General features: G+C 42.2%; 1 protein-coding gene across 1 annotated transcript in view; it reads left to right on the forward strand.

The window, feature by feature from the left end:
* Manba (mannosidase beta) overlaps nucleotides 1–24,207 on the forward strand; it is a 92,553-nt gene that overhangs the window by 51,825 nt on the left and 16,521 nt on the right. The window contains exons 8-13 of the mRNA NM_001031655.2: nucleotides 4,973–5,124; nucleotides 8,545–8,662; nucleotides 10,128–10,214; nucleotides 11,094–11,261; nucleotides 12,603–12,821; nucleotides 17,267–17,431. Coding sequence (NP_001026825.1) covers nucleotides 4,973–5,124; nucleotides 8,545–8,662; nucleotides 10,128–10,214; nucleotides 11,094–11,261; nucleotides 12,603–12,821; nucleotides 17,267–17,431 — 909 coding nt within the window. The remainder of the gene's footprint in view (nucleotides 1–4,972; nucleotides 5,125–8,544; nucleotides 8,663–10,127; nucleotides 10,215–11,093; nucleotides 11,262–12,602; nucleotides 12,822–17,266; nucleotides 17,432–24,207) is intronic.

Genomic DNA, 24,207 nt, shown 5'->3' on the forward strand with positions numbered 1-24,207 from the left:
TAAATCTTTTAATTACCCGGCTCCTCTGTCATTGCCGAGAGGCTGTGATTTCTTTCACTGTTGTTTCTTCTTGTAGGTGTACAGTAGCACCAGCTGCTTGCTTCTTTCTCAGCTAATATACACGACTCCAGCCAGTGCAGCATGTCCACCCTCTAACAACTTTGATGCAGTCTTGGTGTTTGGTTGGTGAAGGTTAACCAGTCCTTGGCTTTGTAAGGGCTTACTATGTCTATGCTTTAAATATTTGATTTCTCCTTTTTCTTTCTTTTTTTTTCTGGAGCTGGGGACCGAACCCATGATTTCTACTTCTTTATACTATGAATAACTAGCCATAAAATGACACAACTGTACCATAACACTTTTGTGCATGTGTGGTGTATATATGAATACGTGCTTGTGTGTGAGTGTGTGTGTGTGTGTGTGTGTGTGTGTGTGTTTGTGTGTGTATGCATGCTCATGCCACTGCATAATACACTCATGTGTGTAGAGGCCAGAGGTTGATAGAAGGTGTTTTTCATCACTGATGTCTTTCAGACAAAGTATCTCACTAAACTTTGAGTCAGCCCAGGGATCCTCCTGTCTCTACTTTCCCAATTCTAGGATTATATGCACATGCTGAGATTACAGGGGTGTATGGCCATATTCTTTACATAGATGCTGGGGATTCAATTTCAAATCTTCATGATGATATGACATGCACGTAACCCACTGAGCCATCTCCCCAGCCCCCAGAATTATCTATCTATCTATCTATCTATCTATCTATCTATCTATCTATCTATCTATCATCTATCTAGCTACCTATCATCTATCAACTATCTATCATCTATCTATCATCTATCTATCTATCTATCTATCTATCTATCTATCTATCATCCACCTACCTGTCTACCTACTTATTTACTTTTAAACAGTGAAAAGATTTATAAAGGAAAAGTGAGAAAGAACTCCCAAAGGAGGAATACCCCATAAATATTTTTTAAAAGGTGTTACATTTGCATTAAGTATAATAAATTATTGACTTCTGAAAAGTCAAGGGAAATATGCCCTTTATCAAAATCTCATTTCTTGTTTATAATTATACCCAGTTTCTCTTATCTGTCAGTTTCAAGTTTCTATGTTGAGAATTGAAATGTTCCGTTTGTTAGAACCCGTTGCTTGTAACCCAGTCTGGTCTCAAACTTGGTATGTAGAGAAGGATGACCTTTAACTTCTGTTACCACTGCCTCCACCTCCTGAGTTCTGGAATCGTAGAATGTGTCACCATGCCTAGCTTTAGGAGACACAGGAATCCAACCCAGGGCTTTCTGGATGCTAGGCAGGCTTCCAATGGAGCCACACCCACGGCCTGAGAATTTAAGCCTTCTGATCACAGTTTATCTTTACAGTAAATGATTACAATACATCTTTTTACAATTCATCTTTGGAGTAAGAAAATACATTATAAGTGTTCTTTTAGAATGAGCCAAAATATTATTAAACTCTAAAGAGAGTTTTAATGATAATGAAAATGATAATTTAAAACTTAAACATCCAAATATCACTGCAAACCAAATTAATGAATACAACTTAGTCTTTATATTTTTGTGTAGGTTTCTGGGAAAACATTAGGGTTCAAAAAGAGGATGTATTGAGCAATAGAAAGGTTACCAAATTCAGAACAGATGGCCACTGATAGCCAGCAGGCTCTCAGGAAAGCTATAGAGAACAAACTGAGTTTCAGTTTTGTTTTTCTAACATGAGGTCTAGTCTCACTATATATTCCAGGCTGCTCTTGAACTCCCTCTCCTCCTATCTCTACTTCCTGAGTGCTGGGGCTATGGGTGTACAAAATCACTCCCAGCCTGTAAATTAATCTCTTTTGCTATTATTTCTCTTTGAAACACTTTTCATTCTGTAGTTCTGGCTGGTCTAGAACTTACGATGTAGGCCCAGCTGGCCTTAAACTCATAGGCATGTCTGCCTCTGTCTCCCAGAATATGTGAACTGAGACACATGCCACCAGACCCTGCCTAAATTAGTCTATTAAACTTGCTTTTAAGCCAGGAGTAGTGGAACGCACCTTTACTCCCAGTACTTACAAGGCAGAGGTTGGTGGCTCTCTGTGAGTTTGAGGTCAGCCTGGTCTACAGAGTGAGTTCCAGGCCAGCCAGAGCTTTATCGTAAGACTTTGTCATAAAAAACCAACCAACCAACCAATCAACCAACCATCCAACCAACCATCCAACCAACCATCCAACCAACCAACCAACCAACCAACCAACCAACCAACCAACCAATCAACCAACCAACCAACCAACCAACCAACCAACCAACCATCCATCCAACCATCCAACCAACCAACTAACCAACCATCCAACCAACCAGATAGACAAGGAACAGCAGCAACAGCAACAAAAACAAGCAAACAAAAAATTACCAGCAATAACAATAGAACCATTTTTTACACTTCCAACCTCTACCTTAGATACAGATCACTCAGGGCATGCATCCAGTATCTATTTCTGTTGTTGATGACATCATCCTAGTCACCTGTCTCGGGAAAGTCCCACTATCTTTCCACATAGCGAGAGAGGAGGAGGCAAATGTCACAGTTTTACTTGGACCACAGGATGTCACCCCGAGATACCTCTGTCCTAGGTTTCATCATAAAGTGCCTGCCCTCTGTGGGCTGGAGAGACAGTTCAGTGGTTAAGGCCACTGGGTGTTCTTGCAGAAGACCATGTTCCGTTCCTAACAGGTGGTTCTCAACCAGTCATAACTCCTGTTCCAGGGATCTGGTGCCCTATTCTAACTTCATGGGCATCAGGTACACATATAGTACACAGACATACATACATGTACAGAGCCATATTGGATTTGGGCCTAGCCGCTTTTTGACTGCATGGCTCAAAGTGGCTAGGTGACTCTGGGCTGTTTGGCCACAGATATTCACCCCTAAGATGACTGCCATAAGTCTTAAGATTGTTGGACAGAGGCCTCTCCCATGAATTTACGGCACAGGAAGATAACATTCAAGGGATGCCTCAGCTCGAGCAGATACCAGTTATCTCCTCAGTCTACACCCGGTGTCTCCACCGCCTGAACTCATCGGCTACCGCCTGACCTCTTTACCTCCAGCTATCACTACCTATATCCTCACCTCCCCCTCTTCTGTGTTTCACAAAGGACACTCCCCCTACCTGAAAGCCTTAAAATAAACGAGACCTTGACAACAGAACTTTTGCTTGGTCTCCTTCTTCTCTTCACCCCCATTTTGGCCCACAGGTAGAAAGCCTCTTCAGGACCCTGAATAACTGGGTCCCCGCTGGCGGGGACACATACATGCAAGCAAAAACAGCCATACATGGGCTGGAGAGGTGGCTCAGTGGTTAAGAGCACTGACTGCTCTTCCAGAGGTTCTGAGTTCAAATCCAAGCAACTACATGGTGGCTCACAACCATCTGTAATGAGAACTGATGCCCTCTTCTGGTGTGTCTGAAGACAGCGACAGTGTACTCACACATAAAATAAATAAATCTTAAAAAAAACCCAGCTATATGGATAAAATAAAATAAAAAAATTATAAAAAAAATATCAAGTGATCTCTTCATGTCTACAGCAGAAGGGTAGATTTTGTGGAGATGTCTACTGTCCTCGTCCAGGTATTCTGTCCTTTTATGATGTTAGTCCCTTTCTTATGTCATCAATATAAAGGCAAGGAAGGGAGTGAAAATGGGAGCATGGTAGCCCCTTCCCTTACATGAGATAGGTGACCAATTTATTAATCATTTTTAAAACTTGAGAAGTGTTTCATTCTGGTTCAAGAGTAGGCTTTACTAGCATGGACCATGTCATTCAGTCCTTGGTCTAGTTTATAGCTGGCGAGAGTGCAGTTTTCTTTTTAAAGTCACATTTATTTAGTGTGTATGTGTGTGAATACATATGTAGGTCAGCAGACAACTTGTGGGACTCTTCCCATCATGTGGGGTCCCAGGTTCAAAGTTGGGTCTTCAGACTGGCAGACAAGTGTGCCTTTATTCCCTGAGTCACTTTGGTGTGCCAACGAAGCAGATTTGGATGAACAGAGACATTCTTGTTGTGCGGGCTTTCCTGGGGGACAGCCTGTATAGAGTGGTCCAGGATCAGTGTGTGTCAGCTTCCAGCGTAGCAGGGAAGCAGTATAGCTTGTTCTCTCTGCCTCTCTCTTGCTCTCCCAGGAGATGCTATACACTCTCTCTGGCTATGAGAGCTCTGTTCTCTCTGTCTCTCTCTGTCTCTCTCTGTCTCTCTGTCTCTCTGTCTCTCTGTCTCTCTCTCTCTCTCTCATGCATGGGTGCATGAGCATGGGATGTACACACAAAGTACATCTCTTTTAAATAATCAAACCATCAAACTTCCCCTTTTAAAGATTATCTCGGGGCTGGGGATTTAGCTCAGTGGTAGAGCGCTTACCTAGGAAGCACAAGGCCCTGGGTTCGGTCCCCAGCTCCGAAAAAAAGAACAACAAAAAAAAAAAGATTCTCTTTCTCTCTCTCTCTCTCTCTCTCTCTCTCTCTCTCTCTCTCTCTCTCTCTCTCTCTGTGTGTGTGTCTGATGTGTGTGTGTGTGTGTGTATGTGTGTGTGCATACAGATGTATGCAGATGTGCACACCCATGCATGCGTATGTTGAGGTCAGGGGAGGATTCCAGTGTGTTCCTCTATTTCTATCCACTTTGTTCCCGTGAGACAGAATCTCTCACAGAACCTGGAGCTCACTGCTTCCTCAGCAGGTTGTCTGGTCAGCAGCCCCAGAGATGGCCCTGGCTCCACCCCTCTCATCACTGCGTCCACCGAAGGGAATGGTCACATCTAGCTGGGCGGGCGCTGGAGATCTGAACTTGGGTTCTCATACTTGTGAGCCATCTTCCCACCTCCCCACTTCCCTTTGCAAAGCACCAGTTTGCTTAGGCCTTTAAGTTTCCATTTGATGTTTATTTCTTTCCACCACAGGTTTATTTCAGAACAGTGCAACTTATAGAAGAACCTATAACAGGGTCTCCTGGTCTGAGTTTCTACTTCAAAATTAATGGGCTTCCTATATTTCTGAAAGGCTCAAACTGGATCCCAGCTGACTCATTCCAAGACAAAGTCACTTCTGAACTGTGAGTACTGGCTTCTTTCCCTGTCACTCTTCCGTCTCTGCAATGCCATTGAGGTCAAAGGTCAAGTGACTCATATGTCTTTTTCTTTAATCTCAGCCGAAGGACCCGAGGCTAGAATAGCTTGAGAGTATGACAGGAATTTCAGGATGGACAAAATCATGCTTAACTGTTCATTCTCCCTCTTGAGATACAGTTTTACAGATAACTAGTCTGAGATTGTTAAAGATATGTTATCCATATCTTTTAGAAAACCATTGTAGGCTGGAGAGATGGCTCAGTTGTTAAGAACACTGACTGCTCTTCCAGAGGTCCTGAGTTCAGTTCCCAGCAACTACATGGTGGGTCACAGCCATTTGTAATGGGACCAAATGCCCTCTTCTGGTGTGTCTAAAGATAGCTACCGTGTACTTATATACATAAAATAAATGAATAATTCTTAAAAAAGAAAACCATTGTATATAAAAAAGTGACACATTGATAGTTAGACTAATTAGTCTCAGAGAAAATTTAAATCCAGCTTGTTGTTCTTCAAAAAATACATTAAATTCTTTTGAGCATGGTTTTAAGGGATAAGGGCCTACATTTATTTTTTATTTAAATATTATTTTACTTAAAATATCCTATTAAAGATTTTAAAGTATTGAATATTTATTACTTAAATAAAATATTATTTTAAAATATTATTTCACTTAAAAATATTTTTTGTGTATGATATGTGTGTGTTTGTGTGCACATGTCCATGTTCATGTGTATACATGTGGAATCACACGTATGCCACATCCCTGACACCATGACACCATGACCAAAAGCAATATGGGGAGGAAAGAATTTATTTGGTTTGTCTTTTCTTTTCTTTCTTTCTTTTTTTAAGATTCTTATTTATTTTATATATATGAGTACACTGTAGCTGTCTTCAGACACACCAGAAGAGGGCATCAGCTCCCATACAGATGGTTGTGAGCCACCATGTGGTTGCTGGGAATTGAACTCAGGACCTCTGGAAGAGCAGCCAGTGCTCTTAACTGCTGAGCCAGCTCTCCAGCCCTGGTTTGTCTTTTCATAGCCCTGTTCATCTCTGAAGTCAGGGCAGGAACCTGGATGCAGGAACTGAGGCAGAGGCCATGGAGGGGTGCTGCTTACTGGCCTCCTCTCCATGGCTTGCTCAGCCTGCTTCCTTATAGCACCTAGGACCACCAACTCAGGGATGGCACTGCCCACAATGGGCTGGGCCTTTCTATATCAACCACTAATTAAGAAAATGCCCTACAGACCTCTCAGCTTATAACAGCATTTTCTTTCTTTTTTTTTTCCCCAGGAGCTGGGGACCGAACCCAGGGCCTTGCGCTCGCTAGGCAAGCGCTCTACCGCTGAGCTAAATCCCCAACCCCTATAACAGCATTTTCTTAATTACAGCTCCCTCCTCTCTGACAACTTTAACTTGGGTCAAGTTGACAGAAAACTATGCAACATATAGGTTTGCCTTGGGTGTCAATCCTGACCGCTCATCTTACTCATCTTACATTTGTGACAGGCTGTCTATCCCACGAGCATCCAGGGATTCTGTTTCTACCACCCATCTTGCTGTAGGAGCCCTGGAATTACAGTTGTGCGCTAGAATACCCAGCTTTGTGTGGGGGTTGGGGACTTGAACTCGGGTTCATGCTTGTGCAGCAAACACTTTACCCACTCAGCCACCCACTCATTTTTTTTAAAATTTCACTAAGGAACTAAACAAATGTCTTGGTGGGAGGGGAATGTTAAAATATAAGAAGAGCACACAAAATAGTCAATATGCCTGGAGAACAAGTCTGGAGATCTGAGGGACACCATGAGGACTTGAGGATTCCGGGTAAGACCATTTTCTTATGCACAAAGCCAAAGGGAGATAGATAATTCAAAGTGATGGCTCTGTTACTCCACTTCAGTAGTAACCTTTCTATTATCAACAGCTGTCCTACAATGCCATGCGTGTCTTAAATACACACACAAGAAAACTTACAAAGCAAAGCAAAACACGTGAAAGCTCTTTATCTGGAAGATGGCTACAAGTGGTCTTCGAAGGCGTTGAAATTAGAATGTAAAAATTAGTATACATTCATGTATGTGGCGTGTTTATACTGTACTGTTCTTTGGTGTATGTTATATGTTCAGTGTCATGTACATATATGTGAAGGCTAGAGGTTGATATGGGTATCTTAATCAGTCACTTTCCACCCTACCTTCTGAGGCAAGATCTCTCACTGAACCTGGGGCTTACCGATGGGCTACAGTCACGTGCCCATGCTGAGGGGTAGGCTACAGTTACGTGCCCATGCTGAGGGGCAGCCTGCACATGCCGCATTTTACATGAATGTTTGGAATTGAAAGAGCGTACCCCAAAACGGGGAACTGCGTCTCTCGCTCCGATCGCGGGGTGGGGTGCCCCCAGGAATCACGAGTAGCCATTCTTGATGTAACAGCAAGAGGTAGCTTTTATTAACGAGATCCCGGGTCTTAGCGGGATCCCGGGTCGACATGTATCTCACACAGGAGACAGAGGAATCGACCCCGAAACTCAAAAGTCAGGGGTTTATATAGGGAAAGCTAGGGGGTTTGGCGCGGTTACACACGATTGGCTAATTTCTGGCGCGGCTATAAGTGATTGGCTCATTTAAACATGGCAGTGAGATTACAGCACAGCAGGAGAGTACGTATTGACTGGAGCGTACAGGATTTTAGGAGCTAGGGGCGTCAGTCCTGCTAACTCAGGCAGGTTCCTGCATTCCTTTTCTTTATCTTTATGGTCTGTTAGTCCTAGCGGCAGGGCAGGGCTGCCTGGACTTGCTTTTCACAGTGTTTAGTCCTGAGTCTGAATTTTCTTTTAACTTCATATTTTTAAACCTTAAATCTGTATAATTTTCCTTTCAGAATCAAATCCAGGTCCTCATGCTTCTGCATCAAGTGCTTTCTAAGCCGTTTCCCTGGCCGTGGGCTGCATTTTCCTGTAGGTCAGAATATAAAGGGCTGGAGAGATGGCTCAGGGGTTAAGAGCACTGACTCTTCTTCCAGAGGTCCTGAGTTCAAATCCCAGCAACCACAACCATCTGTAATGGGATCCGGTGCCCTCTTCTGGTGTGTCTGAAAACAGCAACGCTGTCCTCATACATAAAGTAAATCCTTAAAAAAGGAATATAAAATAAAAATATATTTTAAGAAATAGTGTAAAGTTACCGACAATTCATATAACGAGGAAATCATACAGAGATTTTTCAGTTCATTGTGATTATGAATCTCTGTGTCATTCTACCCCAGTGTCTTTGGCGTTGATTACAGCAAAATCATTTTGATGTTGAAGTGGTTAATTCCCTTAACAGATTTGAAAAATTGGGTAATGTTCCCCAACGTCTGAGTTAGCATTTGTTCTCGCCACTCCTTCTACAGGCTGCAGCTCCTTCTCCAGTCCGCCGTGGATGCTAACATGAACACTCTGCGCGTGTGGGGGGGTGGCATCTACGAGCAGGATGAATTCTATGCACTGTGTGACGAACTTGGAATAATGGTGAGCTTGTGATGCCGTCTCCATGTACCTACAGGTGACCCCTCCCCACTCTGGGGTTGTGGGTTGATTTTATTACGCCTTAAAACCCTCTCTCAGAGCAAGGAGCATGTTCCATTGTTTGTTTATTTATTAACTTTGGCCAAGGAATAAATGAACTGTAGTTGCTAACAAAAACGAGAATTCTTTACTGCTTTAAAATTATAGCCATTGCAGGTGAGTTATAACTAATCAAATGTCTATATACACTTTCTTCACAATTTCTCCCGTGACATGTGGGTATACATAATAAAACAAATTAAGTGACTAAAGGACCTCTGATGAACTCTGGAGAGAAACAAAAATGATAAAGTTAACCAAAGAAGGGATGTTCTTAGTATACAAGTTTTGCAATGAGGAGGACTAAGCAAGAAGATGCCTCTGTCCCTAATTATCTCTGGAGAATGGACTTGTGTGTGTGCCTGTGCCAGCGTGGGCTTTCTAAGAAGTTCTCTTTTTATCCTAAAAAATTCTCTGAATAGCTGGCCTCCTGCAGAGCATAGCCTTAGCTTTTTATTTTACATATCAGTCCAGTCATTTACTCCAAGTTTCCTTTTGATTATCTTGTGAATGAGCGTCCTGTGAACCTCGCCCTTTGATTCTCTAGAGACTGCAAGCATACATTTGTTTTTTTTTTCGTAACTTTGCAAAAAGGATTCAGAGATCTGTGTGCCATTGTTAAGCTAGTAGGGTGGGACCCGGTCCAGAAATTACCATTTCTACTACACCTGGTCCTTACTTCCCTGTGTCCTAGGCTGACCTTGAACTCAGGAATCTGACTGACTTTGCATCCTTCTGACAAGCTGGCTCACTCCTTTGTTCCTTTAGATTCATGAAGCCCCCATAATTCATATTGCAGCCTTATATTTTGCATAGCTGAGAAATTATATGTATTTTAAACTCATGTATTTAGAGCTCTTTTCCATCGCCTTAAGGGTGGTCCTGAAGGTCCCAGTGTTTACCATTACCAGTGTGGCTGAGACATTAGCCACACTGACGCCTCTCCACTCCTGCTATTTCTAATTCTCATGGAGTCATTAACATTAACCCAGAGAACGTTCCTCAGAGGAATGTGAAATGTGTGCATTATTATACAAACAAACCTTATGCCCACAGCAGCCATTGTCATTCGTGGAGGAACACACCAGGGCCCTGTACCAGGGGCAGGAGCCCTGTCACTCTGTCCCCACCAAGGCCACACTGGGCTCAGCATCCGGGTCCCCTCTTTCCTGCTTGCTTAACAATCTTCTAAACATTTCTTGTGCAACCCTCAAAAAACCTGCAGTGCGTGGGTATCTTTCCTCCACAGAGATACCCAGGTGGGCGCTTTTGCAGAACTTGCTTTTCCTTAATTTAAAAGATAATCCCTTAAGTGAGAATGCAGTCTTGCTTTCTGTGCGATGACACTGCCTTTTCTTTGGTCCTGTAGGTGTGGCAGGACTTCATGTTTGCCAGTGCCCTCTATCCAACTGAGCCAGGCTTCCTAGAGTCAGTGAGAAAAGAAGTCACTTACCAGGTATGTTATTGTCACACCTCCAAAAAGAAAAGGAATACATCTTATTTTTTTTTCTTTTGCTAAAACACTCATTTCTTTTTGGTGTTTCCTACTAACTCCTCCGAGAAAGCTGCAGTCTGGTGATTCGTTTCCTGAGTGATTTATCCAGGTCACGATTCCTTGCTGAGAACTCCTGGACTCATTCCCAGTCTTCCAGTCTCTGATGCATCCCTCATTCTTGTACCCAACTGCTGCTTGGTGGTGTGGTCAGAGGTCTAGTGGGCATCTCCGTGTAACACGTCCAAACCACACATCCATCCCTTCCCCAGTCCTGCTGCTCCTGGAGTTTTCCTCAGCAAATGGATACCAGTGTAGCTCAGGACAAAGATTTAATGTGACTCTTGAGTCCATGAGTGGTTTCGCATTTCACACATGCCTTGTCAGTTATTACCTGTTCATTTATTTAAAAGATTTGCTTGTTTTTGTTTGTTTGTTCCACTCACTGGGACCTGAGAACCATGGGTTGGGCTAGGCTGGCCAGCCAGTGAGTGATCCCTGAGAGTCTCCTTTCTCTGCCTCCCCAACTCCACAATTACAAATGTGTTCCACCCCTGCCCACGGTTTTTGACAGGGGTGCTGGGGATAGAACTCAGGTTTTCACGCTTAAATAGAACGAATGAATGACTTAACAGACTGAACGATGTCCCCCCCCCCTCCCCCGTCTTTCAGAGAGCTATTAAGATGGTATTACCAGAAAGCCTGAGCAGCCATTGTGTGAGGTATCAGGTGGGCAAGAACGTCTACGTGGAAACGCATGCTTGCAATTTTATTAATCATTAGAGCACTGAGTTCTTCTGTGGTAGGTATGGGGAAATGGTTTCATGTTTTCTTACGTTTCAGGTCAGGAGACTGAAGTCTCACCCCTCCGTCATCATCTGGAGTGGTAATAATGAGAATGAAGTGGCTCTCAGGGTGAACTGGTTCCATGTAAACCCCAGGGACCTGGGGACTTACATCAACGACTATGTGACCCTCTACGTGAAAACCATCAGGGAGATTGTCTTATCGGTGGGTAATGGTTTGGGGGCAGTAGATTTTAAGAATGTGCTTTTGAAATGCATAGGTCTCGGGGCTGGAGAGATGGCTCAGCGGTTAAGAGCATTGACTGCTTTTCCAGAGGTCCTGAGTTCAAATCCCAGCAACCACATGGTGACTCACAACCATCTGTAATGGGATCTGGTGCCCTCTTCTGGTGTGTCTGAAGACAGCTACAGTGTGTGTGTGTGCGCGCGTGCATGTGCGCCTGCGCCAGGTGCTTGGCTGGTGCCCATGGAGGGCATTGGATCCCTGGAACCGGAGTTGCAGGTGGTTACGAGCTGGAGAAATGGCTCATTAGTTAAGAATATTTCTTTTTCAAATTTGATCAATGTAACAATTTGATTTTAATGCCTGGGGATTTAAATTTGACAGTAGAGTGATAAAGCGTGCACGCTTCCCAGTGTACTATCTACACAATCTTGGGCAATTTGCTTAGTGCCCATATCTCAAGTTCTAAAACTGAGTTAGAAAGAGGGACTAACTCTTAGGAGCTCTTATGACTCTTTGTCTCAAACGTCACAGACGACTTGATTCTCAGTCATGATGTTTACGGAGTTTCTTGAAAACGGATAGTGTTGAATTCTAGGTAATTACTATTATTGTCTCCATCGAGACATAATTGTTAGGATTAGCTGCTAGTGGTTCATCTACTCTAAGCAAACATCTAAGATCATGATCTAGAATTTTCTTCTCTTTTCAGATAAGATTCCTGAGGTTGAGACCCACCCCAAACCAGTAAGATTTTGAGTTGAGTTTTAAACCCAAGTATTTCTGACTCAATAGCTTTCGTTTTTAACGTAGGACCCTGAAATACAGCAATTTTGTCCCTAGGGAAAATTTGTCATGGCTTGAAGATATGTCCTCTGACCACTTCACACATGTGGCAGGAGCAAACAAACGCTCGCCCCACCTAGCAGGTGATTTAAGCTAGAGATGCTGCCTAATGCCTTCCTGACAAGAGAGTCCTAGCATGAAATGCTCCTCTACACTATTAACCCTAAAGTCAATAGTGCCAAAGTCAGGACACATTGTGAGACGACATACCTGTGGGGTAAGAAAGGGGGCAAACCATGGCTGAAAGCATTGAGAGTAGGTGCTGTAAGCCATGGGCTCAGGTGCTCAGGACTGAAGGAAGGACAGCAAACCTGAGCAAGACAGTGTTGACAGGAAGAGTGGTAACCGCCCTGCTAACTTCCTCTCAGTGATCTGATCTTTCTAGGAATTGATGGTATTTTTTTTTTAAGAAGTTAACTGTTTGCACCTTGCCAAATTAGCATATTAACCTTAAAATCACTTTATTCCCATGTCCAGGAAGATAGGAGTCGTCCGTTCATTGCATCCAGCCCAACCAATGGGGTCAAAACCATGACGGAAGGCTGGATCTCTAAGGACCCTTATAGCACCCAGTATGGCGACATGCATTTTTACGACTATTTCAGTGACTGCTGGGACTGGAAGGTCTTTCCAAAAGCTCGATTAGTGTCTGAATATGGCTACCAGTCCTGGCCTTCCTTCAGCACACTACAAAAGGTAAGCCTTGAGTTTTCCCGATTAACAACAGTAGACAGTGGGTTCTTATCTCGTTGATAGCTCTGGAAGAAGATGAACGAGAAGAATCCTGCCTTAATGTCTGAGGAGATAAAAATGGTACAACTGCCTTTTGAATGGATAATTTTCCAGTGTGCTTTTAATTGTGTGCCTTCAGGACTTAAATGGAAGCCCATGGAAACTTAAGCTTGACTTATAATTGTACATGAAAACTAAAAACATTTTTCTGTATGTCTGTCTGTCCATCTGTCTGCTCATCCATCCATCCATCTGCTCATCCATCCATCCATCCATCTATCCATCCATCCATCCATCCATCCATCTAGTTTACTCTTGCCACATGTGTGTGGTGGTCAGAGGACAGCTTTAGGAGCTGGTCCTCTCCTACCACTGGAGTTCTGAGAATCCAACTGTCAGCCTGGGCAGCAAGTGCCTTTCCCAGCTGGGCTATCCTTCTGACCCTGAATTGATACTTTCTGTACAGGGTAATCATTTATAGCTATAGAACTGGATGCTCAACCACATTAGAAGTGAACAGGATAAGCAAGTCCTGGTCTGTGTTACTCAGTTTTCCTTCCTCATATCTGTCTTTTATTTCTCTTGCCTTCTTCTTCTTCTTCTCCTTCTCCTTCTCCTTCTTCTTCTTCTTCTTCTTCTTCTTCTTCTTCTTCTTCTTCTTCTTCTTCTTCTTCTTCTTCTTCTTCTTCTTCTCCTTCTCCTTCTCCTTCTCCTTCTCCTTCTTCTCTCCTCCTCCTCCTCCTCTTCTTCTTCATCTTCTTCTTCTTCTTTTCTCCTCCTCTTCTTGCTATATCTGAAGATTTAATTTTAGCATTGTGTGTGCTCTTTTAAAAACACACATGAGATGCAATTCTCTTGGTAAAGAATTTGCTTTTTTGTTCGTTTGTTTTTTCTTTCTTCTTTCTTTTTTTCTTTTATTCGATATTTTTTATTTACATTTCAAATGTTATTCTCTTTTCCGGTTTCCTGGACATAAGCCCCCTATTCCATCCCCCTCCCCTTCTTCTATAAGGCTGTTCCACCTCCCCATTCCCTTTCTCCCCGCCTCCACATTCCCCTACAATGGGGGTCCAACCTTGGCAGGACCTTCTATTGGTGCCCCAACAAGGCCATCCTATGCTACATATGCAATTGGAGCCATGGATCAGTCCATGTATAGTCTTTGGGTAGTGGTTTAATCCCTGAAAGCTCTGGTTGGTTGGCATTGTTGTTCATATGGGGTCTCAAGTCCCTTCAGCTCTTTCAATCCTTTCTCTAATTCCTCCAACTGGGATCCTGTTCTCAGTTCAGGGGTTTGCTGTTAGCATTTGCCTTTGTGTTTGACACGCTCTGGCTGTGTCTCTCAGGAGAGATCTACATCCGGTTCCTGTCAGCCTGCACTTCTTAGCTTCATCCATCTTATCTAGTTTGGTGGCTGTATATGTATGGGCCACATGTGGGGCAGGCTCTGAATGGCTATTCCTTCAGTCTCTGCTCCAAACTTTCTCTCCATATCCCCTTCTATGAATATTTTCCCCCCTTTTAAGAAGGAGTGAAGCATCTGTACTTTGATCATCCTTCTTGAGCTTCATGTGGTCTGTGGATTGTATCTTGGGGAATTCGAGCTTTTGGGCTAATATCCACTTATCTGTGAGTGCATACCATGTGTGTTTTTCTGTGATTGGGTTACCTCACTCAGGATGATATTTTCCAGTTCCGTCTACTTGCCTATGAATTTCATGAAGTCATTGTTTTTGATAGCTGAGTAGTACTCCATTGTGTAGATGTACCACATTTTCTGTATCCATTCCTCTGTTGAAGGACATCTGGGTTCTTTCCAGCTTCTGACTATCATAAATAAGGCTGCTATGAACATAATGGAGCACGTGTCTTCGTTGTATGTTGGAGCATCTTTTAGGTATATGCTCAAGAGAGGTATAGCTGGGTCCTCAGGTAGTGCAATGTCCAATTTTCTGAGGAACCACCAGACTGATTTCCAGAGTGGTTGCACCAATTTGCAATCCCACCAACAATGGAGGAGTGTTCCTCTTTCTCTACATCCTCGCCAGCATCTATTGTCACCTGAGTTTTTGATCTTAGCCATTCTGATTGGTTTGAGGTAGGATCTCAGGGTTGTTTTGATTTGCATTTCCCTGATGACTAAGAGTGTTGAAATTTTCTTTAGGTGCTTCTCAGCCATTCGATAGTCCTCATCTGAGAATTCTTTGTGTAGCTCTGTACCCCATTTTAAAATAGGGTTATTTGACTCCCTGGAGTCTAACTTCTTGAGTTTTTTGTATATTTTGGATATTAGCCCTCTATCAGATGTAGGATTCGTAAAGATCTTTTCCCAATCTGTTGGTTGCCGTTTTGTGCTAATGACAGTGTCTTTTGCTTTTTAGAAGCTTTGCAGTTTTATGAGGTCCTATTTGTCGATTCTTGATCATAAGCCATTGGTGTTTTGTTCAGGAAAATTTCCCCAGTCCCCACTTTTTCTTCTATTAGTTTGAGTGTATCTGATTTGATGTGGAAGTCTTTGATCCACGTGGACTGAAACTTTACACAGGACAATAAAAATGGATCGATTTGCATTCTTCTACATGGTGACCTCCAGTTGAACCATCACCATTTGTTGAAAATGCTTTCTTTTTTTCCATTGGATGGGTTTGGCTCCTTTGTCAAAGATCAAGTGACCATAGGTGTGTGGGTTCATTTCTGGGTCTTCAATTCTATTCCACTGATCTACCTATCTGTCTCTGTACCAATATCATACAGTTTTTAATCACTATTGCTCTGTAATACTACTTGAGGTCAGGGATGGTGATTCCCCCAGAAGTTAAGAATTTGCTTATTTAATGTGCATAACTCAGCTAGTCCCCAGTGTACTTGCAGACTTGTATATCCAACCCCATTGTCTGATTTTGGAGCATTCGCATCACCCAGTAGAAACTCTGATCTGTTAGCAGTCACTCTCCCGATCCTCCCCTCCATCCTCATTCAGTGTCTGTGTCTCCTGGCTTCCGTATTCTTCACAATTCATGTGGTTAGTATAATACATTATGTGGTGTTATGAAATTAACTTAATGTGTTGTATTAGAAGACCATCCATTACTCCTTACTGTTCATTACTGTCATGACTCCTTACTGTCATTCTGTCCTGTTGAATGTATTTCCATCTTTGTTGATCATGTTGTCTGTTGATAGACAGTTACATTATTTTCATCTCTTAGCTATCAAGAAGAAAGCTGTTATGAGCGGCAGTGTGCCTGTCTTTGAATAAACGTTTTTCAGACTTACTGGGTATGGACCTATGAGTGTAGCTGCTGTGTCATTCGATGACTGACTTAAGACTCAGACTCACTTTTCCTATAGTGACGTCACTGGTTAACTTTCCCCCGAGCCTTTCCTAAATACTTTCCAATGCTTTTTCCATTTTTTTTAAAAAACATTTTTGTGGAAATGAAGTTTTACAGAAAATTTTCATTTCTTCAATGTCTGATTATCCTGAACATTTCTTTCCATGCTTCTTGCAGTTAATGTATCTTCCTTTGAGAAGTGTTTATTCAGATCCTTTGTTCAATTTTATTTATTGCCTTAGGATTTCACTAGTCCTGGAACTCATTCTATAATCTAACTCATTCTATTTCCTAACCCTTTAATTCAGTTTCTCAAGTTGTGCTGACCCCAGACCATAAAATTATTTCCCCTGCTACTTTATAACTGTAATTTTGTTACTGTTACAAATTGTATTGTAAATATCTGTGTTTTCAGGCGGTCTTAGTCAACCCATTTGAAAGGATCATTTGATCCTCAAAGAGGTCGCTACCCACAGGTTGAGAATTGCTGGTCTAGGCAGCTCTCAGATAAGGAATATGAACAAATTGTAAAACATTTACTACTACAATAGCAGTATTTGGTTCTTATTTAAAACTATGACATTTAAAACAGAATATCAATTGTTGACCATCATTCAGTTTTTAAAACCTAATAACAGACTTTACCCTAAATAAATGAAATGGGATTGTAGGATGAACACAGTGAAGCCAGTTTCCTACTAATGGCTTTTAGACCAGCACTTGAGAGGAAGGAGCTCAGTGTCATACATACACGGAGAGGGTGCTGTGGGTTCCTACCTCAGCAAACCAAAGGCCAGCAATAACAGGAAGAAGATAGAAGTGACACGTGTTTTAATGAACAGAATAATGTTTTGTTATGCCAAGCTTTTAAGAGAAATACAATCGGATCCCACATCGGCTGGCCTTTACCAGTAATAATGAGAATGACTTTTCTCTTCAGTGTTTAGGATTAACACCCCAGAACAATCCATAAGTTCTTTCCCGATGTGTAGAGAGAGGACTTTCCAGGTTTGTCAGGAACGTGTGAGAGAAGTATAGCTTCATGGCTAAGGTCTGTGACTCTTTCTTCCAAAGGTCTCTCGTCAAGAGGACTGGTCTTACAGCAGCCGCTTCTCCCTTCATCGGCAGCATCATGGAAATGGCAACAATGAAATGCTTCACCAGGTACAGCTTCATTTCCAACTCCCCCAAAGGAGAGACCCAGTGCGTGCATTTAAAGATACCATCTACCTCACTCAGGTAAGCCATTCTTAGTACAGGGTGGATAGGTGTCTACACCAAACATACGCAAGCATGCAGACTTGGTAGCCTTTGTATGGTGGAAAACTTTCAGGTTTGCATGTTCTTGTTAAGGTTGTTGTTTTCTTCACAACACAAGACAACCCATAAGACCTGTATCTAACTTTTGGCTTTGTTTCTCCTCACAAGAACAGTTTTTGAAATTCTAAAACTGTGTATTAAAGTTTGTTGTTTAAGATTGGTATAAAGTTTTGGCAATGAAGGCAGCAGTAGAATGTCCTATAAGGGCAGAAATGAACTCACATACAATATGGTTACCTGGGGTCTGGCTATGCAGTTTGGAAGTTTGGGTGGAAAAGGATAGAGTCATTGATGAAGTATGCTGGATCGAGTAGATTGCTTTACGGTAAATTGAAAGTCTCCAGGTTTACAAATTCCTTTCATCTCTGATGGAGGTTCAAATGGGAGGGTTTGGAGCATGGCCATGCTTACACGCATTCTCCAAGCTTTGGATTCGATCCCTGGGACAAAGAAAATGAGGCCCCTGAAATAAGGAAGCAACATAATAAACGTCTTGGAGGGAACACAAGACAATGTCTTCAAGACTTAGAGACAGGCAGAGAAGAATTCTTTTTTTTTTTTTTTTTGGTTCTTTTTTTCGGAGCTGGGGACCGAACCCAGGGCCTTGCGCTTCCTAGGTAAGCGCTCTACCACTGAGCTAAATCCCCAGCCCGCAGAGAAGAATTCTTAAAGCTTAAGAACACTAACTATGAAAAACAGTGCTGATAAAATTGTACTTCACTAAAACCATTGGCTTTTGAATATTGTTTTCAAAAGCACTACCAAGAAAGAGAAGAAGACAAGCTATAGATTGAGGCCAAATGTTTACAATCATTTATATGTAATTGGTCTATCCTGGGTCTTGTATTATGTCTGTTGCTTTCCAAATAAACCACATCTAACTCAAACCTGAGCCTTCAGGCACAACCTAGGTCTTTCCTCTTAGATAATAGAATAGTTATCCATCCCCACAGTCAACTGGAGTTATCAGGGGAGCAGGAAGGGAAAGGTACCCTTAAAGACCTAATCTGTCTTCAAATGCCCAACCAATACATGGTAGGAAGAAAGGAAAGCAGTAGAGGGGGCTCTAAGCTCAGGGGTTGGTGAAGGCTGAAGGCACCTCCTGGTGTGGGTGGTCAATGAGAGGCCCTGCTGGCGTGCCTCATGCAGTTTAGTCAGCTTTAGGGAGTGGAAGCGTGAATCACAGACTGAGAGAGCGTGCTGGGTGTGTGGCTACTTGGAACAGCTATAACCAGAGAAGAAAGAATGGGAAGAGACCGGGAGAACTGGAAGCAGAAGAACCCACTTGTTACGATGAGACAAGGCAGGGAAGGAAGTCCCGACATGTTTATAAGAAAGCTTTGTGCAAAGCCTTCTCTGTTCAAACTTTTTCGATAGTTACAAAGTTTGTTCAACTAATAAGAGTCTTAAGAACCGACGAGGTCACACATCTTGTTCTTCAGAACCTTATGAATGACTAATAAGAAAAGAGAGTGGGAGGGAGCTTAGAGAGGATGAGCCGGAGAAGGAATTCATTGAGTTTTCCTCCCTACTGCCTGCTTCTTTCCTTCCTGTCATTTAAACAGGAAGAGGGAATTATACATAAGATTCCATTCCTGCACCGTCCCGGTTGGTGCTTCCTTGTCTTTGACCTGTTCCTTCTTACCTGGCAAGGTCTGGCTTTCAGTTCCAGGATTGATTTTTTTTTTAAACTTACTTAATTGGCAGTTTTTGTTTGGCTTTAGTCTGGTGAGGACCACCTTGCTGGAGCGGGTGTTCCCGTGGACAGGGAGAGAGGGAGGAGGTGGAAAGTGTAGGGGAGAAAGGTGGGGATAGGAGGGGGGAGAGAAAAGTCAGCAGATGAATTCCCTTGAGGTCCCATCAACACAGAGTGCAAAACCAAGTGAGAGCAAGTGCAGTTCTGAGTCAAGGCTTAGTTGGATGTGAACGCTAAATGCTCAGGCAAACCTCATCCCTACTGAAAACACACAAGCAGAGAGCTCCACTGAGTCTGCCTTGATTAGTACTCCCCACACTTAGATTTCAACACGATCTGTCTCCGCTTACTCACTCAACTCACTCTGTGAGAGGTGCCTAAGCTGATAATACAATGAGCCTGTGTTCTTTTGTGTTGCGCTGGACTATTTCACCATGGGAACAAATCACACTGCATGTAGTTTCCCTACTAAGGGACACTTACGTTGCTTCTAGCTGGCTGCTGTTATGAGTAACACTGGTGAACAGGATTTTAAATGACTTCTAGTAGACAAGTGTATTTGCTGCAGTATACTGCTGGTTTACAAGGGGAGCCAAGTATTTGACTTTGATGGAACTGTCAGAAACCTTCCCAAAGTGGTTAAACAAACTGACACTTTGTTGAGCAGCGTTTTATAGTTCTGGCTGGCTTACCTTCTGCTTCACTTCAGCAGCTGGTGCTGTCAGTCTTCGATCATGGACATTCTGGTGGGTGTGCGTCTTAAATGGCTTTAATTTCCATTTGCTTAGTTAAAAATGAGATTAGAGAGCTGGAGAGGTGGTTCAGTGGTTAAGAGCATGGGCTGTTCTTCTAGAGGACCCAGGTTTGATTCTCAGCCCCCAGTGGCTGCTCAGAACTCCAATTCCAGGGAATCTAATGCTCTCTTCTGGCTTTGGGGAGCACCAGACACACACATGGTATACAGACATAAATGCAGGCAAAATACCCATACATATCAAATAAATGTTTTTCATAGAATGTGATTAAGCACTCTTTTTTCTTTTTTGATTTTTCCCAGATGGGGTTTTTCTGTGTATCCCTGGCTTCCCTAGAACTCACTCTGTAGACGAGGCTGGCCTTGAACTCAGAGATCCACCTGCCTCTGCCTCCCAAGTGCCAGGATTGAAGTCATGTGGCACCACTTCCCTGTAAAGCATAGTAACCACTTGGGTAGCTATTTATTTATTTATTTATTTATTTATTTATTTATTTATTATCTGCATGGACATCTGCAGTCCAGAAAAGGGCATCAGACCGTTTTACAGATGGTTGTGAGCTACCATGTGGTTGCTGGGAATTGAACTCAGGACCTCTGGAAGAGCAGTCAGTGCTCTTAACTGCTGAGTCATCTCTCCAGCCCCAGGGTAGCTTTTTATAGTAAAGTGTTTATTCAAGATTTCTACTTATTTGTTTTACAGAAGTTCTTACCTATGGATATGTCTTAATCAGATATATAAATTACAGCTGAGGAGTATTTCTCAGTGACACAGCACTTTCCTGGCTTCCATTCCAAGCACCACAGGAAAGATGTGTGTGCATGTGCACGTGTGTGTGTATAGTGTGTAGTGTGTAGTGTGTAGTGTGTAGTGTGTAGTGTGTGTGTGTGTGTGTGTGTGTGTGTGTGTGTGTGTATTGCATTGAAGGAAATGAAAGAGCGCTTGCTAACATAGCACATGGCATATATTAGAATCTTTCCAAGGCATCATGTGATTTAATAATCAGGCAATCAAGATTCCTCTAAGTGTCTACTAAATGTCTGCTACTTTATGTTTTGAATCATTTTTCATGAATTCTAACGTCTTCAGACATCATATTAGCTATTTATATCATAAAGTGGATTTTTATTTAGTTTTATTTTTTTGGCAATATTGAGGGAATTAAGCCCAAGGTCTTATACATGCTAGGCAAGGGCTTATACATGCTAGGCAAGGCCTTATACATGCTAGGCAAGGCCTTATACATGCTAGGCAAGCCCACTCTCAGTAGCTACAGCTACTGCCACTATTTGATTTCGTACCTGAGGAAACAGAGGTTCAGAAGGGCACTGCGCTGCTCAAGAACTTGTCAGTGACTAGAGAGAAATTTCAGTTTTTAAATTAATCTTTGATATTCCACCATCTTACGGTTGAGAACGTGGGAGCTGTGCAACTGTCGAGGCATTGGGCTGACTCATGAGTTCCCAGAACCCTACTGGAGCACTAGAGAAGATGGAGCGATAGTTCTTTGGAAAGATCAACAAAATGGATGATGTTTTAGATAGAGCAGACTGACTAGTCAAGTGAAGAGTCACATGACCAAATTAGGACTGGAAGAGGAAAGAGGACCATGTGAACAGCTTGATAAGGAATGTCAAGAAGCTGAATGTATTACTAGTGAAACGGTGAAGAACCGACTCATGAAGTAGAGTGTCTGATTAGACCTATCACAGCTAACAAAGTGGGGTTCATTCCCACTTAATTGATGACTAGTTTTAATTTTAATTTGTGATGAGCTTACACTAACGAAACATCACCTTAAGTCAAAGATAATCTTTGCTTTATCCTTTTGGTCATTATTAAAACTGGTAAATGTTTATTTAATTTCACTTTAAATTATCTGAATTCACTCATCTGTGGCTATTTTATAAAAATAAAATGGATATTTCTATTTTGATCTTATATACTATAAACTTTAAAAAAAGCCCCATTCCTTAGCTCTAGCAAGATTTCCCTTTACTCTTTAGGGTGTGCCATATACAAGATCAAGTCACCAGCCAGCAGATAGCAATAGTTTCGTGTTTTTTGTTTCCCTTCTGGATGTCTGCACTTCGTTTACTCATAAATGCTCTAGCTGGGATGTTCAGTAGAACACTGAATGCAAGTTTACTGGATCTAGTTCACTCTGTTTATGTGACAAACACAATCATAAAAAACAACTTAGGGGACAAAAGGCTTTATTTGATTTATACTCCCAGGCTATCATTGAGTAAAGCCAGGCCAGGGATCATGCAAGGCCTTGAAGCAGACGCCTTGGAGAAATGGTGCTTGCTGCCTCACTCGCAGGCTCAGACCTGGCGAACAAGCTTTCTTATTTAGCACAGAATCATCTGCCTGGGGTGATGCTGCCACAACGGCTTGTGCCCTTCTTCAACAATAAATAATATCTCACAGACATGCTTTTGCAAGATAATCTGATTTAGATGATTCTTCAACCAAGTCTTTCCTCTTAGATGACCCTATGCTGTGTCAAGTCAACAATTAACCTAGGACAGCACCTAACCTACCAAGTATCATAGGTCAGACACGCTACAATACGCTGCAACCCACCAATCAACTGTTTACCATATGACCACATATGCTTATAGCTTCATGGGAAGAGGTTCTTGTACCACATAGAATTAGCATCAGGAAAAAAGTAAAAAATAAAAATTCAAATTGGAGGTTCAGTTTCTGCTGAGTATACCTTATCCTCATCATTACAACCTTGAAGAATCATAAATCAAACAGCTGTTATTGGGGATTATCTGTACCTGGAAATACAGTTCAACAACAGGCACAAGGTTTTCAAATTGACACCCCCCTTCAAGAAATGGTTAAAAGGAATAAAATAGTTAAAATGACCCCTAGAGTTCATAAATCAGCCGGCTTAATTGTTAAGATGACAGCACTCTCTGAATAGATCTACTGATTCAATATTCAGTGTTGGTCAACGTTTCTATTAGTTGGTTTGTTTTTTTTTTTTTTTTTGAAAGAATGGGCATGCAGATTTCACAGTTCATCTGGAAATACAAGATATTCAAATAGTCAATGAACACAGTTTTGAAAAAGAGTACAGTTGGAGGACTCATACTTCTAATATTAAAACTCAGGGTAAAGCTACTGAATCAAGACTGGGTACACAGTCATTCAGTAGCCCGGAGGCCTAGAAATCAATATGCTCTCTATGCTTAGCTGAAATTTTTAAATTAAGTTTTTGTTTCCTTCCAATTGACAATTAAAAAACTGTGTGTAATTATGGTATGCAACACAATATAATAAACACTGTAATAGTTAATCTCAGTTGTCAACTTTATGAGATCTAGAATCATCTGGGACATGGGCCTCTGGGCGTTCTTGTGGGGAATTACCTTGGTTGGGTTCACTGAGGTGGGGAGACATGTTTTGTGGGTGGTACTGCTTCTCGGGCTGCCATGCCAGGTTGTGTAAGTGAAGAAAGTGACGTGAGCACAAGCATCTTTCACCTTCTGCTTCTGGATTTTGGATGAGTGACCATCTGCCCTAAGCTTCTGTTGCTCTGACCTCCCACCATAGTGACCTGTGAACTAGAACTGTGAGCCTCTGCCACAGCAGCAAGAAAAGTGGCCAGGACACACATGGAGTGTCAAAACTAAGCTATCAAACATAAGCATTACCTCACATTCGTATGTTCTTTTTGAGGTAATAACACTGAATCTGCCTTCTTAGCATTTTTGAAATATGTAATGTAATCTAATCAAACATTGTCATTGTCTTCTGTACACGGATCTCTTGAATTTAATTCTAACTGAAATTGCCTATCTGCATCTTCCCTCTCCCAGCCTCTGGTAACCCTTCTATTCTCTGCTTCTATGGGTTCAGCTTTTTACAACTGCACATAAAGTGACTTTAGGTATCACTTTTTTTTTTTCTGAAGCTGGCTTGTGCACTAGTTAGGTTTTTGTTACTGTGATAGAATTTCATGATCTAGCAACGTGAGAAGGACGTGATTGGTTTGGCTTTCAGTTCCAGCTGACCATGAAGGGAGGTCAGGATAGGAGCTCCTGGCAGGAACCAAGAGGCAGGGACTAAAGCAGAGGCCATGGAGGAGCATTGTTTACTGGCTTGCTCCCCATAGCTTGCTCAGCCTGTTAAGTAATTACTTATTTACGCCCTGTCTTAGTCTGGATTTCTATTCTTGCACAAACATCATGACCAAGAAGCAAGTTGGGGAGGAAAGGGTTCAT

This window comes from Rattus norvegicus, chromosome 2 (genome assembly GCF_036323735.1).
Source record: "Rattus norvegicus strain BN/NHsdMcwi chromosome 2, GRCr8, whole genome shotgun sequence".
Classification (NCBI taxonomy): Eukaryota; Metazoa; Chordata; class Mammalia; order Rodentia; family Muridae; genus Rattus; species Rattus norvegicus.